The following is a 16655-nucleotide window of genomic DNA, read 5'->3' on the forward strand; positions in this document are numbered from 1 at the left end:
AGGCCCTGGCCACCAATCCTGACAAAGTTTTATCTTTGAGATCCATGTGGTGAGAAGAGAGAACCAGAGTTGTCCTCTGACCTCTACAGATCCTCTGGCATGCACACACACAAAAAGTGTAAAAGTCAGGGGCTGGAGAGATGGCTCAGTGGTTAAGAGAACTAAATGCTCTTCCAAAGGTCCTGAGTTCAACTCCCAGCAACCACATGGTGGCTCACAACCATCTGTAATGAGATCTGATGCCCTCTTCTGATGTGTCTGAAGACAGCTACAGTGTACTCATATATAATAAAAATTTTTTAAAAAGTAGAAAACTGGGAATTTCCATCAGACAAGATAGTGCATAACAAACACAGGGCTCTTAGTAATCAGTGAAGGGCATGAAAACCATCCATTAGGTGGGGTTATAGCTCAGTGGTAGAATACTTGCCCAGAACGTGGGAGACCTTTGGTTTTGATCACTAGCGCCACAAAATAATAAAGCCCTCATAATCATGAAACCACTGCTGACTACAGTTTGGAATGCTCATGACTGGGAACTAAGTAACTCAGGGGTTGTGGAGGTTCCCTTATTGTTGTAAGTGCCCATTCCATTGATGAGATCCAGGGAGCTCACAGCATCCCGGAGCTGCAGCTGCCCGACACGATGCTAAGTTCTTCCTTTCATTTAGCCCCATTCTTCAGAAACTTTTTCCTGCAGAAATAATCAGATGTGTATACTCAGACTTAGGGCCCATTGCCCAGTGCTGCCCACAAAAGTGGAGGCAACTTGAGCCCCCAAAACATCCAGGTCCTAACCCCTGACACCCAATGCAGCAGAAGGGGTTGCAGTTTGGATTAGGTTTAAGACTTTGAGACACTGGGGAGGAGTAAATGGAAGGTGGACTGTTAGATGCAAGGATGACTGTGAAGATGAAGGGGAATCCATAAATCAGCCTTTCCCCCTCAATCTGGAAAGGACTGTCCCCACCCCCCGGGATGGAATGAGACCTGGTGACACCCTGACCTTAGCCTAATGGTAGACTCAGACTTGACATCTCCAGGACTAGGATGTGTCTTAAAATGCCAGAGTTTGCTAATTTGTTAGAGCAGCATACAAACAGTGCACTGTATAAAAGTGAACCCTTTTATTTCCCCAGCATTCTGCCTCAGGCTGACTTCCCTTGATGTCTAATGAAAGCTTAACTGGCTAGTAAAACAAGGTTTGCTTCTGTCTGTGGCAAGACTGAGTACTTTGTCCCTTCAAAGTTGTTCCCCCAAGAACCCAGCACACCAGGAGGCCTCTGCTGGGAGGACTGGGGCCCACAGGTAAGTTCTCCCCTCACTAGGCCCTTCAGAAAAGACCTCTTTTCTCTCCCAGTTCCTCTTCTGCATCACTCTCTAACCAAAGGGTAGAAGGTCTCAGCTCCCATTTCTGTGAGAGTCTGTATCCACCCTCCTGTTCCAAGCCCATAGGACCTGCTCCCTGCTTCTGTTTTTCTCCTGTCCTGGTCATCCCAAATCCACCTGCCAGCTCTTTCCAGCCCAATCCAGTTCAGCTCTGCCAACTGGGATGAGGGACTTAGGGTGGAACAAGGCAGTGTTTCATAATGCTCCAAACTCCACTGCAACTTTACCATCTCCACCACAGTGGGGCAGAGGAGGGCCCCAGGGACATGTTCTTAGGACCTATAATGGGCCCTTGCTTCCTGCTAGGTGATGACTACATACTCACTTGTGTGGGCATTCAGAGTACAGAGGAGCTGAACAGAAGGTTGGAGATGATCTGTGGCTTCTACCCTGTTGCCCTCTCCCTGCCCCTGGGCACCAAGCCTGGAGAGGGTGTTTTAGGAACAGAAGGAGTAAGGGTTCCCGAGGCAAGGCCCAGACCAAGTGTGCAGGTGTAATTAGGCTGGGGCTGGCCCAGCAGGGTATAACACTCATGGACAGAGAAAGGAATCACTGAGCTCCTGACCTTTGTGGGTTGTGTCCTGAGACATCAAAACAGTCTGGGGCCAGAAGGCTGGAGAGGTATAGGCAGCTAGACTTAGGGAAGCCATCAGGGTTAGGTGTGGGACTTAGGACTTAATTCGCTAGGATGCAGCCCCACTCCCAGCTAGGAAGGAAATATACCAGGGCCCAGGGCCCTCTGGCCAAACTACCTAGATATTCCAACCACCTCTTTCCCCCATGGAGTCCTCACCTTTTGAGCAGGGTTAGTCAGGGCTCACTCTCTTGCTCTGGAATGGATTTCTTTTATTTATTTATTTATTTTAGTTTTATGTGTATGAGTGGTTTTCCTTCATGTAAGCTTACTGCTATGCCATTGGAGGCCAGAAGAGGGCACTGGATCCTCAGGCTCTGAATGATAGATGGTTACAAGCTATCCTGTGGGTGCTTGGAACTGAGCACCCAGTGCTTCTAACTCTCCAGGCCCTGTAATGGACTCAGGCAGCATAAGCCAATAGAAAAAGTTACAGCCAAATAAAGCTAATGTCAAAGACTAGGGGCTCGAGTCTCCCTGGCACCTGGGATCTAACAAGACACCTGTCCTGATGTTTCTTCCCTGCAAAAAAGTACAGCTTGAAAAAGCATCAGCTCATGTGGGACTGTGTAGCATCCAGGGAAAATTAGCCCAGGGGAGCTGGTGCGATTCTGGCTTAGTGCGTTAAGACACTCCCCACCAGCCAAGCCTGATAAACTGAGTTCCATTCCTGAAACCCTTGCAGGGAAGCAGAAGAGTGACTCTTACAGCTGTTCTTCACATGTATGTGTTGGTATGCATGCAAGTGTATGTGCACACACATTCCTACATGAATAAAAAAAAAAAAAAAAAAAAAAAAAAAAAAAAAAAAAAAAAAACAAAAAACCCTTAGCCCAGGGATGAGTATCCTTCAGCTGTTTTGCACGCAGTCCCTGAGGGCTTTCCTGCCGTCCTACTCCTGTAGTGTGAAGTGACTTCCAGCAGCAGGTTCTGACTGCTACCAAAAACAGAAACTAGCCAGTACCGTGGTGTATGCCTATGGTCCTGGCACTCAAGAGGCACCCTAGGCTACATAACAAGATCCTGTCTCAAACAAACAAAACCGGGTATGGTAGTGCACACCTTTAATTCCAATATTCACCCGGCTGAGTTCAGTGAGTTCCAGGACAGCCAGAGCTACACGGAGAAACCCTGTCTCGAAAAACAAAAACAAAAAAAAGCAATACAAGAGCAGAGATTTGGGATTGGAGGGTCCTTGGAATCGACTTTTTCCTAGGGTCCTCTGCTGTTGCCCAACCAGAGAAAGAATGCGGTTGCAGTGGTGAAGGAGGTGTGACCGTGTACTTCCCAGCTTACTAGGACTTGCTAAGGTCACTCTCATCCCCGCCCCCACCTTCCTGGCCCTCCTCCCTTTGTTCTGCCCATGTGCTCTCCTGTTCTCTGTGAGGCTTGATCTGTCCAGAGTCCATCTCTGGGTCTGGGTAGTCTGGTCTCCCTGGAGTACCCAGGGCCTGTTGTTGCCCACCAACATCTGTTGCCCACCGGGGATTTACCTGCTGTTCATATTACAAGACGCAGAATGGAGGCTGCCCGGGAGGTGCCAAGGCCTAAAGCTGCTGAGAGGGTTTGGAGACCTAAGTCTGAGGTCCTGAGAGGTATCTTAGAAGGCAGGAGAGGGGAAGGAAGGAGACAGGGGAGTGGCTCACTGATGGCCAAAACCAAGGAGCAGAAGAGATGGGGCAGCTCTCCATTAAGCAAGCCTTTCACAGGAGGCCCTGGGAAGGTGCACATGCCTGTTGAGGTCAGGCTGTGCCTTGCCCTAAGTTACTCCATATTGTACAGGACAGTGGCTTTCCACACTGACTCCCCCAAGCCTTTTCCAGTGTAAGCAGCTTGGTGCTCTACTGAGGATGGAAGGTATGCCGCCTGTTCCAGGCCATCCTCGTGGCACCCACTACTAAATGACCATCTGGAAACTCAAAGGGTATTGGAATGTATCATGGTGGGTTGGGACTGTGGGGATATGAGCATATTAATATATCAGGAAAATCAAGCCCATCAGGCCAAGGAAAGTATGGAGCTCCTACCTACATGTGAACCCCACAGAGAAGTACACATCTAGCAGTTGGTTAGTGACAGTCCCCACTGACCTGTCTCCTCACTGCCCTGCATGCATCAAGAACTGACTAACAGGCAGAGAACTGACTCTCCCAGAGGCTTCTAGTTGCCTGGGTGCACTGTCAATGCAGCCATCATCGTGGTAGATGCCATCTGCCCACCTCCTGTTCTCCCACCTCTGTTGCCTGGACCCAGTCTTACCCTTTGCCTCTGCACCAAGCTGGACTCAGCTTTGCCGCTTCATTCTCAAACCTACAACCCAGGGTCTTGACTTACGGCCATAGCTTCTCCAAGTTCTCCAGTCCCCTTTAGGCCGTTATCAGAGACTAGTGGCCTGAGTTTCCCAACTGGCCTGTTGGAAACTCAAACTCCTTGCATCTTTAACCCTTTACAGCCATTCCATAATCTGCACGTAGACATATACACACAGAGAGAGAGATTTACTGTGTGATATGTAGTGTATCGTGAGAGTAATTAAGACTAGAATAAAATAACCCGTGTTTGCCTCAGCCAGGACTGCCAGGACTGCGGGAATATTTGGCAGATTGCTGCCACTGAAATGCTGTACTTTGTGAATTGTCAATAAAATGTGACACTGGAAAACACAACTGTTGGTCTGTGTTTCTAACTGCGTGAGCCCAAGAGTGTCTAAGCTCACACCACCAGAAAAGGTAAAGCCCTCACAGGGCCACCTGATGGGACACCTGTGGCTGGCCCTGTAACCACCATCTCCCCGGACTTCCCTTAAAGAAGACTGGCCTGCTGCCACTGGACTCTCTTAAGCAAATAAGGTCCCTGAGGCACATTGAATTTGCATGTAGGGTGTGTGAAGGAAAAGTGGGCTGACTGTTGGCTGGCTCAGAGCCCCACACCCTCTTTTCAAACAGGCAGATCCTGTCCAGAGACACAATCTGAGACCTCACCCTGGTGGCCAACGGCACTTAGTACCTCTCTTGTCTGCTTCCAGCTCCTTTCCTCTGTGTGGCAAGGGCAGGTGAGTGGCTGCCACAGCTCAGGGCCCGAGGGACAGGGCTGGCTGGCCCTGACTTTGCTCCTGCTTGAACCAGTCTTGTGTTGATGGTCTGGCTGTGAACTCTGAGGTCTCTTCTGGAAGCCACTGTGCCAGGTAGGCTGGTGTCCTTCTCCTGGATGCTTGGGCCATGGGGAGGGCAGGAGGGAGATGGAGTCCAGAAAATGGAGCCACCTGTAGCTCACTGAACTTCCACGCTCTGAACTCTGAGGAGCAGTGTTGGGGCTTACTCTTGGGCCCAGAGGCCTACCTGGCACAGTGTCTGCTCCAAGTTCTAAAGAGGCAGCGATAGTGTTCAATGTGGCTGTGAATAGGGCACCCTACCCTAAGGACCCACCTGCTCATAACAGATCGTGTTTGAAATCTTTTGTTGGGACTCCTTTGTCTTCCCTGTCCCACCCATCAGATTACATAAACTCCAGAGCCTTTGTGTAAGGGCAGGTACCCTGTGGTTCTCACTGGCTCCCAGGGTTCACCGTATTGTAGTGCTGAGTCCTGACAGGAGCTGGAGGTTTGGACTCTACCATTCCAAGCTGCCATTTATCTAAAATAAAGGCTTAGAATGAGAGCAATGTTGTTCCCTTCCTGCCCACCAGAACAACAGCCCTGCTCCCAACCACCTCCTTCCAAGACCACAGGTCACAAGTTGGCATGGAAACCCCATACAATCCCCTAAGTGACTGCTCTTCCTTGCTGGGAGAGCCCGGGGCCCTGGCAGTAGGTCCTCCAGAATTGCAGCAAAGGCAGATGGCCTCAAAGGGCACTATCTATCCTCCATGGCCCAAATGGCCCTCCTCTATAGGTAAAGGAAGAAGGGGGGATGCCTTACCCAGAGTGAAAGCACTCAGGGCCAAAGAGGCTCACACTTGTGTGGGTGGTGGGTGGGTGGGTGGATGAATGGATGGATGATGGATGGATGGATGATGGATGGATGGATGGATGGATGGTCAATGGATGGATGGATGATGGATGGATGATGGATGAATGGATGATGGATGGATGGATGATGGATGGATGGATGGATAGTCAATGGATGGATGGATGGATGATGGATGGATGGATGATGGATGGATGATGGATGGATGATGAATGGATGGATGGATGGATGGATGATGGATGATGGATGATGGATGAATGGATGATGAATGGATAATGAATGGATGGATGGACAGATGATGGATGGATGGACGGATGATGAATGGATGGATGGATAGATGATGGATGGATGGATGGATAGATGGACGGATGATGAATGGATGGATGGATAGATGATGGATGGATGATGAATGGATGATGGATGGATGCTAGGTTCCTAGATACCAATCAAAAGCTAGCTCTTTCCTGGTTATCCTAGACCAGGCTGTGAGGATCCTCACCTGCCCACATTAGGACAGTACTGTCTGGCCCTAGCAGAGTCCTTGCCAGTCTCTAAGCCAGCCTCCTCACCTGTAAAATAGGCTTGCTGCAGGCTTTGCCACAGTGTCAGGGCTGGCTTTCATTGGTGTCCACTCTAACCACTCCATCCTCTGGCTACCCTGGCCTTGGTGTGGTGCAGGAGTGAGATGCTGCGGAAGCAAGCTGGAGAAGAAGACAGCGTGGTGCTGATCGACATGACCTCCCCTGAAGCAGGGAATGGGTGCTCCTATGGGAGCACAGCCCAAGCCTCAGAGGTATCCTCAACCCTAGGGGTAATGGCCAGCATGGTGAAACCACCCTTCCTCCTCCTCCCTTGGCCTGTGTGAGGTGCGATTTGGGAGGCCTTCCATCCCAGCCAGGACTTACCTATACTCTTGCCCTGTCCTAGAACCCTTGAAAAGTGAGTACACCATCCAGATGCACCCCCAGCCCTGGATGACAAGGAGACAGATGCCTCCTTGACACAATCAAGTCACCATTCACCTCCCTCAAACTTGGAAGGGTAGGCTCAGGGGAAGGAAGAGAAGACAAAGATAGGACCAAGGTCCCTCTCTACTAGAACCACTGTGATATTAGTCATGAAATAGAGGATCTCCATGTTACACTCCATAGACCCAAAGATGCTAAACAGGAAGGAAGGCACAGTGAGGATGCTTGATCTCACTTAGCAGGGGGAATAAAACAGTCACAAGAGGCAGATGAGGGGAGAGAACTGGGTGGGAGAGGGGATGGGGAAGGGAATGGGGGGAGGGGTTCAGATCAGGTGTGGGGAAGGACAGAAGAGATGGCCATGAGAATGAATGGAAATCTGCAACAGACGGGAGTGGTAGGGGGAGGTGGCATCTCCAGGACGTGACAGAGACCTGGGCTAAGGGAGGCCACATGTCATGTTTTCTATGGATATGAGGAGTGTGGGATATGGTGAGGCACTCATGGGTTCCGATGCACGAAAAGACCTGCAAATACCGGAAGGCAGGTAGCAGGTGCACAGGGTGGCCACACCCACACCCTGGATATTTTGCTGCCTCCTCACTTTCTCTTCTAGAAAGGGAACGGTGCTTGTGACCACTCAGTCTTCTAACATCTACCAGTTTGTCAGAAGGGCAGCTCATGAAGGGGCCCCTCAAGCTAGGAGGAGGAGGGAAGAGGAGGAAGAAGGGAGGAGGAGAAGGAAAGGAGGAGGGAGGAACAGGGAGAGGGAAGGAGGGAGGGGAAGGAGGGAAGTGGAGGAGGAAGAGGAGGAGGAGGAGGAAGAGGAGGAGGAGGAGGGAGGAGGAGGAGGAGGAGGAGGAGGAGGAGGAGGAGGAGGAGGAGGAGGAGGAGGAGGAGGGCAAGCACTGTAGCCAGGGTCATGTCCTGGCTGGGATGAGCAGTGGAATTGTAGATGGGGTTAGAAGAGGGAAGGGAAGGTGCTTATGGTTAAGAGCATGCCTGGGGCTCCTTGAAGGTTAGAGTAGGAAATAGTGGAAGTTTAGCCTTGGGATAGGGTTTAGTCCCTGGGGGAGACAGGTAGAGAGAGGCCTTCTGCAAAGGTAAGTAGCCCCAGAGGAAGAGCATCTTGGTCTACCCAGCTTCCCTTGGCCCCAGCTGAGCCTCTTCATCATTAAGGCATAGTAGACACTGGTCTACTATGGAAGGAGGCCCTCCTTAGCACCTGTGGAAGAAGAGTTCCTCTAGGCTGCAAGTTGGAAACAGGAGGGACAGAGGGGAAGGTGGAAGGAGTTAGCTGGAAGGACAAGGAGCAGCCAGGAAGCGGGCAGGGTGGCAATGAGTCATCCGATGGTTGAATACTGATGGCGTTCATCCTTCCTCCAGGCAGGTAAACAGCAGGTGGCCCCCAGCAGAGTTGGGAGCTCTGCCAACCCCCCAATTGGTAAGCCATCTGAACTCTGTTGGTCCTAGGGTGGGGTCACAAACAGGGTGCCTCGGGTGACATCAGGGAGCCAGTAGGCTTGGATCAGCTCAATAACCAGGTCTCCTTGCGATATCTCCTGTGTGCTGGGGTGAGCGGCCTACTGAGCAAGCATTAGGCAGGGAGATAACAGGAAAGGAAGGGCCCCACTGGTAGGAGGGCTCAAAGAGGAAAACCCACCCCGCCTGCTCCAGCCTTAGGACAAACTGTCCCCTCCTCCGTTTTCTGCTGCAAACGCTGGTCATCTCAGACTCTTTTCTCTTGCACCTCACATTTTTCCACCTTTCCTACCATCCTTCTAGCCCAGGGCTTCCTGCTGCCCAAAGGCACCTTCATTTCCTGGTGGGACCTGGACCAGCTCTGAGGCCCAGGGCCCACCACAGTCCCCGTCAGCTCCAAAGGGACAGTGGACAACTCTAACCTCACACTCCTTGACTGTGATGAAGGCGCAGAAGGGAAAGCAGCATGTTCAGGAGAAGGTCTGTGGGAATCGAAACACACACACTGCTAGAGGGCCTGGAAGAAGGCACAGAAAACCCTGAACAATCCACAGGAAGTGAGCATGTCCACAGGAAGTGAGCACAGCTTCACATGGGACCCAGAAATTCTCTCTGCAGGTGGTCAAGGGAAGCAAATGTTGATGTTGTTGGGTTTTTTAAGACAATTTTTTGAAGCTGTTCTGTTGATAAACAATTTACATACTATAAGTTCTCCACCCCCTTTTTCTTTTTCTGTTATGGATAAGGAATAAGATGACCGTTTATGTACAAGGTTTTGTGTGGACATGTTATAATTTTTCTCCAGTGGACAGTTCTGGATGGAATGGCTAGGTCATACAGTAACTCGGTGTCTAAGTTTTTGTGTAGTGGTCAAACTGTTTTCCAAAGAGAATTCCCTGTTTCGCATTAAGGTACCACAGCGTCTGAGGCTATGCTCAGTCCAGCCCAGCTCAGCCCAGCCCAGCTCAGCCCAGCCCAGCCCAGCTCAGCCCAGCCCAGCTCAGCCCAGACCAGCTCCTACCATTGTCTCTATTTGGATCCGTAGGGGGTGAGATGTTAATGAAGAAGAAACTCATAGTGAGTTGATATGATAAAGGACTCACTAATAGATTTGCTTAGGAGATATTAAGCCACACAAGTGGAATTTAGCTAAAGGAATACTTCCTCCAAAGTACTCGGAAAATAAGTACTATGCTAACCAGGTCTATTAGAGATAAGCAAAATTTAGAATATTGGGATGTAAATATTTACTCTTCTCGTCTGAGCAGCCTTTAGACCCTGAGTCCCATACCAAAGACACGCCTCTGGGGAGGCAGTGCAGGATCCATCACAGTCACAATGAAGTTCCAGACTGCCATTAAATCCCCTGTAAATGTTAGCTGGACAAGATGGCCCTGGGTAACAACTATTCAAGAGAAGAGCACTGGTGTACTTAAAATAATTCTGGCAATGTCTTTGTGGTGTGACTCTCCTACAGCCGTCACACTTGCAGCCTTCTCATCTCTGTTTAAATTGCTTAAAGCATAACCTGGGACCAGAACCCGAAGCAGATGTGAGGATCAGTCTTTGTAAAGCCTGAGGTGTATATAAACTAAGGAAACCTTCTGTTGGGGTCGGCTGGCTCTTATTTTGGCATTAGCCCCAGTCAGTCAGGTGCCTCAGAAAAGAGCTGTCCCTCATCGCTAACTGTGCCTAGATTCCTCCCTGAGGAAGCGTGTTATTTCTATACCATTCTCTCAGTATGGATTGGGTTTGTATTTTCCTTCTTTTAAAGATTTATTTATTGTATGAATGTGAGTACACTGTCACTGTCTTCAGACACACCAGAAGAGAGCATCAGATCCCATTACAGATGGCTGTGAGCTACCATGTGGTTGCTGGGAATTGAACTCAGGACCTCTGGAAGAGCAGCCAGTGCTCTTAACTGCTGAGCCATCTCTCCAGCCCAGGTTTATATTTTTTCTATCTTTTCTTGTGCCAGTTGGACATTTCACATCTGTTTTAGAAAATATCCCTTCAAACTCTTTGCCCATTTTAAAATTGGTTGTTCTTTCTTTCTATGTGTGTGTGTGTGTGTGTGTGTGTGTGTGTGTGTGTGGTTGTGATTGTGTGGTTGTGATTGTGTGGTTGTGATTGTGTGGTTGTGATTGTGTGTATGTTGTATGTTAGAGCCCTTTCAATTCTGGATACAAGTCCCTTCTTAGAAAGATCTTTTTGCAAATATTTTCTCTATTATCTGGGTTGCCTTTTACCCTTTGGATGGTGTCCTCTCATGAAGTTTGTCTTATCATTTTTTTTGATTTATTGTTGTGGTGTTCTTTCCCCCAAGAAATCACACCTTACCTAGTTTGGGACATAGACCGTGGGAGCCAAGCTACAGATAGAGTCCCAGGAGGACACACCCAGTCCCTCCCCAGCCTCAGTTCCTGATCTGCATTGCACACACACACACACACACACACACACACACACACACACACACACACACACACAACCAAGGAGAGGGCTGGGCAAGAGCCACAGAGAAGCCCATGGTTCATCGAAATCCCTGCGTCCCAGCTGAGACCCCAGCATCCCTGCCCTGGGCCTGCATTCCGTTAGCCAGAGCTCTCTGCCTCTGTTCCCAATGATCCTTGCAGATTTTGTTCTTGTTTGGGAAGAAGACCTGAGGAGCCGAGAGAACCCCACTCAGGACAAGACAGACACAAATGAAATCTGGCGGGAGACCTTTCTGGAAAATCTCCGTGTGGCTGGCCTGAAAATAGATCAGGTGCGTGGTGGTAAGGAGAGGGTTGATACAAGTTCTGTATTATTTTCTCATAACCTAGAGTTTATTCTGCAAGCCCTAGGACTTACTTCCCAAGGATGTGAAGCACACTAGGCCCCAGGGTCCTGCTGGACACCCACCCTTCAGGAAGCTCCCTCTAGCTAGGGAGCTACTGACTCCAGACCAGGAAGACCGCGGATTCACTAGGATCTCACACTAGGCTCACCCACAGAGGCTAAAGCCTTCAGGGAAGCTGGTAAAACTGCCTCCATCTCTGCTACCCATGGCCTCTCTCCAGTTTTTGTCAGTGTCATTTGCAATCTCTGTCAGTGTTTATAGGATTTAGCAAATTCAAAGGTCCCTCTGTGTGTCTTATGTAAATACCACTTAGAATGACTTAAGCAAGGCTTACAAGGAGCAGGAGAAAATGAAGTAGTCATGGTGAACCCTGGGGCAGGCAAGCAAGGGGATCTCAGGGTGAGGGGTATGTAGAGCCTGTCCTACCCCCATTCCCTTCATTGCCAGGTCTTTATACACAGTCTTCATCCCCTGCTCCCCAACCCCCTCCTTCTGTCCCCAGGAGGGCTGTTATTGTCATGGTCCCCCTCCATAAGAATCAGTTGTGAAACTTCTGTTAATCCTATCACTTAGCAGGTCAGCATGGCTTTGTCTGTTTGACCACAGAGTCTTACTTCTTCCATTTTCTGTGGCCTGGGAGGCTTTCTCACAGCAAGTGCTGTCCAGCCTTGCTGTAGGCTGCTAGTGGGAATTGATTTATTCCCACTTGACCACCCCAGGGACATCTTAGAGTGTCTGTCACATTGCATTTCTCCTAGGAGCAGAGTTGATGACACCTGAGGTCTAGGATGGGGCTCCACCTTTTTCTCAATTGGTGGCCCAATTTACACTGCCTTCTGGGAGTGAGCCAGCCCCTCCTTGCTCTGAATATTCTCAAGCCATGTCATTGTTAGACTTTTCCATTTCCTTTTTTATAAGGTTCTCCCCCACCCCGTATTGTGTTTTGCCTAGATTCTTGTCTATGTACCACATGCCCATTGCCCACAGAGACTAGAAAAGGGCATCAAATCCCCTGGAACTAGAGTTACAGATGCGTGCGAGCTGCCACGAGGGCACTGGGAACTGAACCTGGGTCCTCTGCAAGAACAGCCAGTGCCCTAACTGCTGAGCTGGCCAGGGCCCTAACTACTGAGCCATCCAGCACTCTCAGCTGCTGAGCTGTCTCTCCTGTCCTGACTTTTCCATTTTCACCAGTCAGCTGACCAGCAGAGCCTCACCCTAGTTTTCTTTTTCCTCTAGTTTCTAAAGAGGTTGCGTATTTTTACACATTTACAAGCCATTTATATTTTCATCAACCCCCTTGACTTAGGATGGGGGCACCTGCTCCCAGCCATAACCCATTTGAAGTCGGTACCTAGACCTGGGCAGAATTTAAAATGCATCAAATGTGCCTATCTTATCAAACACCCTACCTTAGCCACCAAGTCCATGGTACAGGGCACCTGCTCCCTTGGGAGCGCAGGGTAGACCAAGAGCTATGCTCATAGCTGCTTCCCGGAATCAGCAGAGAAGGTAGAGCCATACACTGCCAGCCAGGAAAGCACCGAACGTCAAAGTCTGGTGTATGCATATGCACCCTGTCCTAAAATACGAACTCCAAAGCGGACCCATCTAAGTCCAGGAGCAGCTGGGAAGCCAACCACATTTCTGTGTCATTTGTTCGTCCTTTTGGGTCATTTGTCTGTTTCTACTCAGTTGTGTAGGAACTCCATGTTTGTTCTGAACGTGTAGACTGCTGGTCACACGTGTTGCTATTGATGAGCTTTGATGGTTTTAATTGATTGTGGACAGAGCTACTTTTGCCTCTGTCTTAGTCACCATTTCTATCGCTGTGAAGACACCATAACCAAGGCAACTCAAACAGAAGAAAGCATTTAATTGGTGCTTGTTAAGTCTCTCCTTAAGAGAGATACTTTTTCATCTTGTCAGAGGAACATGGTGACAGGCAAGCCTGGTGCTGGACAGGTAGCAGAGACAGAGCGAGACAGAGAGAGACAGAGACAGAGAGAAATTAGGCTTTGCATGGACTTTTGACACCTCAAAGCCCCCCCACAGTGACACACTTCCTCCAATAAGGCCACACTTCCTAATCCTTCTAATCCTTTCAAAGAGCTCCACCCCCTGCTGACTAAGAATTCAAATATACAAAGGGCCATTCTTACTCAAACCACCACAGCTTCTGACCCTGTGTCCTCCATAACTTCTACACACACACACACACACACACACACACACACACACACACACACACACGCACACCATCCGTTCATCACCCATTATCTACCCAACCACTACCTCCCCTAAGTGCCCTCAGGCTTGACACTGCCATGCCGTTCTTAGTTCTCAGCATGTCCCAACCATCCAGGCGTGCCCCAAATGGCCAGGTTCAGGTCTGCCCCCATGGACAGCATGTAGTTTCTACATGGGCATCCGGGGAACCCCAGAGAGATATGATGTACGGCAGGGACTGAGAACCTCTGGAAAAGTCTTTCAACAATATGTCCCCACTCCACAGAGGATCTGGATTCTGGGTTGCAGGATTTGGGGGGAAGATGTAAAATTAACATGCGTCTGTACACAAGGAGAGCAGTGACAGCCCAAAGAACACCTCAAACTCATTCATCTTCACGATGAGTGAATTCGTTTACCGGATTATCTAGGCAGTGATGATGGCCTAACCGGTACTGCACATACCCAAGTCACCACCTACCTGCCAAGCTCCTGTTCTACATGGCTCTAAGTCGATAGCAGAATGAGCATAAATCTGGGCTTACAGGGCTACCTGGTGCAAAAAGCAGCCGTGACTGCAAGCTTCAGCAGCATAGAGCACAGACGAACCCAGACTCTGGGGTGCTTTCTCTTCTGTGCACTTCATGGTCCTTGTCTTTGTGAGGGATTCTGTGCTTGACCACGAGGACCACTCATTTTGCTGTAGCCAGACTCATAGCTAAACAAACAGAGGCTTGTCGTGCGCACCTATCTGTGCACGCAGGGCTGTACGTGTTTCTTAGGTATGTGGGGAACAGTGTGACTTTGCAGAGATATGTAAAAGGGTGGAGCAGCCGCTAAGTATTGCTAGGCAAAGCTGAAGTTGCTTTCCCCCTCCCCTTTTTAAACTAGAAGATGGACTATGTCAGTATGATCTCTAGAAGTCATGAATGGCTCCCCAAAACCTTGGGGGAAGGGTTGCTTTGGTTGTCATTGCCACAGAAGAGAATACAGGTAGCCTGAGCCCCAGGTGGGAGCTCTTATGGGAGGAGACTTCGGCAGGGACTACTGAGGTGGACAGCCACCTGTTCATCAGCACCCAGGCTATGACATTATTAGCCCTCTCCTGAGTGTGGATAGACGCAGGGCATATAGCAACACCCTCAGGCCCTCACAGAAGCCCCTGGTGTCTGCAGCGTGATGTCCAGGACGAGGCCGCTGCAGTACATTACATCCTCCTCAGTGCACCCTGGGCTGTACTCTGCTACTACGCAGAAGACCTGCGCCTGAAGCTGCCTCTGCAGGTATGGGGGCTGGACGTAAGGGCAGAGGGGGAGGATGGGGATCCCCTCTCAGGTCTACATCTGATTGATCCCTAAGCTTAATGCTCACATGCCAAAACCATCACTCCTTGGAGCCGTTCCCACTTGGAGACCTCTCATTTCCTACCTATCCACTGTCACATGCCTGAAAACACTCACCCCATTGGGAGAGCAGCGGATCATGCCCCGAATGTCAGGCTAAGGAATCAGGAAGATCCTGGTGTACGCACGGTAGCCAAGACTGTAAGCTGGCTGAGTTCCCTGCAGGCCCAGAGCCCACTGTCTGCTGAGGCAGCTCCAGCCTCGTGTGCTCAGGGCGAGGAAGGATGGCAGTCTTGTGGTGCCTTCAGGTTGTCTTGCCTGGGCTGCCTGCTCATGGTTGGCTTTAGCAGCCTGGTGTGAGGCCAAGACACACTTTATTCTTTCACTCTCTTGTGGTATGAGTAGCTCTGGTCCTCAATTTAACAGGCCAAGCCACTCTCAGAGCCTGAGATCCCAGGAGGAAGGGAAGGGTCCACGGCAGGGTGAATCAGAAAGAGAGGTTCCCCTGTTTGAAGATTTGGTCAGTCCCCTCCCCAACGGTGAAGATCTCCCTCCGGTCAATTTTCTTTCCAGGAGTTACCCAACCAAGCTTCCAACTGGTCGGCCACCCTTCTGGAGTGGCTGGGCATCCCCAATATTCTGCTGGAGAATGTGCCTGACACGCCCCCTGAGTATTACTCCTGCCAGTTCAAAGCGAGCAAGCTGCAATGGTATGGCTCTATGGTCCTGCTCAGCCCAGCAGGACAGCCCCCGTGGGTGGGACCAGCCCCCATGAGAACTAGGATGGAGGAGTGAATTAACGCACCATGCTTTCTCCCAAATGCTCTCCTCACCTGGGATTTTCAGAGGACACCATCTGAGTCCCAGGTGAGCGAGCCTTCTGAACACCTGTGTCACCTGCATTAGTCAGGAGAGGGTGGCTGTGCCGTGGAACAAACAAGCCCCAAATCCTAGGAATGGACACACAAGGCTCGTGTCAACAATCCATTTCTGTTGCCATGACACAACACCCGAAGACTCTGTTGAGAAAAGAAGTTTGGGGGGAGGGGAAATGGCTCGACAGGTCAAAACCCTTGCCATGCCAACCTGCGTTCCATCCCTGGAACCTCCTACTGAAAAAAGTCAGATGTGAAGGTGCACTTCGGTAATCCCAGAACTTCTGTGGTGAGAGAAAGAAAAAGACAGAATTGCCCACATACCAGCTAGCTAGGAGTATATGTGCAGCAGAAACTGAAGACACTGCCTCAAGAAGGTGCCTTGGTGCTGGGCCTCCACACACACTGCGGAGTGTGCACACATCGTATACACACAGTATATATATATGCACACACAAAGAGAAGGAAACAGGAAGTGGGGGCTGATACGCAGTGATTACTGTCAGCCCGTTCTGCCTTGCCACTCACTGCACAGAACAAACTGCTCTTTAAAAGAGGAGGTTCGTTTGGGTTACAAGTCAGCAGGCTGAAAGTCTGGAACTCAGTGGCCTTAGCTGGTCAGACTCAGGCTAGGTACAGCTATAGCACTAGAGACAGAACGGGAGCCAACTGGGCCCAGAAGGGTAGACAGAGTTGCCATGCCTCCTTCAATAACTGAATCTCCCCTGAGACCAGAATTAATCCCCTCTAAGAGTGGAATCCACATGACTTCATACCCTTGCTATGTAGCTCTGGCTATCCCAGAACTCTCTATATAGATCAGGCTGGCTTTGAACACACAAAGATACTGCTTTTGCCTCCCAAGTGCTGGGATTAAAGGGGTGTGACACCATGCCTGGCTTGCCCCAACTCTTTCTCTCTCTCT

At 50.0% G+C, this 16655-nt stretch overlaps 1 protein-coding gene across 1 annotated transcript in view; it reads left to right on the forward strand.

Annotated features, from left to right (window-relative positions):
• Positions 1 to 5011: 5011 nt before the first annotated feature.
• The window catches only part of Ano7 (anoctamin 7), a 28983-nt gene continuing 17339 nt past the window's right edge, over positions 5012 to 16655 (forward strand). Inside the window, exons 1-6 of the mRNA XM_032901676.1 lie at positions 5012 to 5075; positions 6667 to 6781; positions 8343 to 8400; positions 11078 to 11208; positions 14688 to 14795; positions 15429 to 15565. Of these exons, the coding sequence (XP_032757567.1) occupies positions 6674 to 6781; positions 8343 to 8400; positions 11078 to 11208; positions 14688 to 14795; positions 15429 to 15565 (542 nt within the window). The 5' untranslated portion in view covers positions 5012 to 5075; positions 6667 to 6673. The remainder of the gene's footprint in view (positions 5076 to 6666; positions 6782 to 8342; positions 8401 to 11077; positions 11209 to 14687; positions 14796 to 15428; positions 15566 to 16655) is intronic.

Source organism: Rattus rattus, chromosome 4 (genome assembly GCF_011064425.1).
Source record: "Rattus rattus isolate New Zealand chromosome 4, Rrattus_CSIRO_v1, whole genome shotgun sequence".
Lineage (NCBI taxonomy): Eukaryota > Metazoa > Chordata > Mammalia > Rodentia > Muridae > Rattus > Rattus rattus.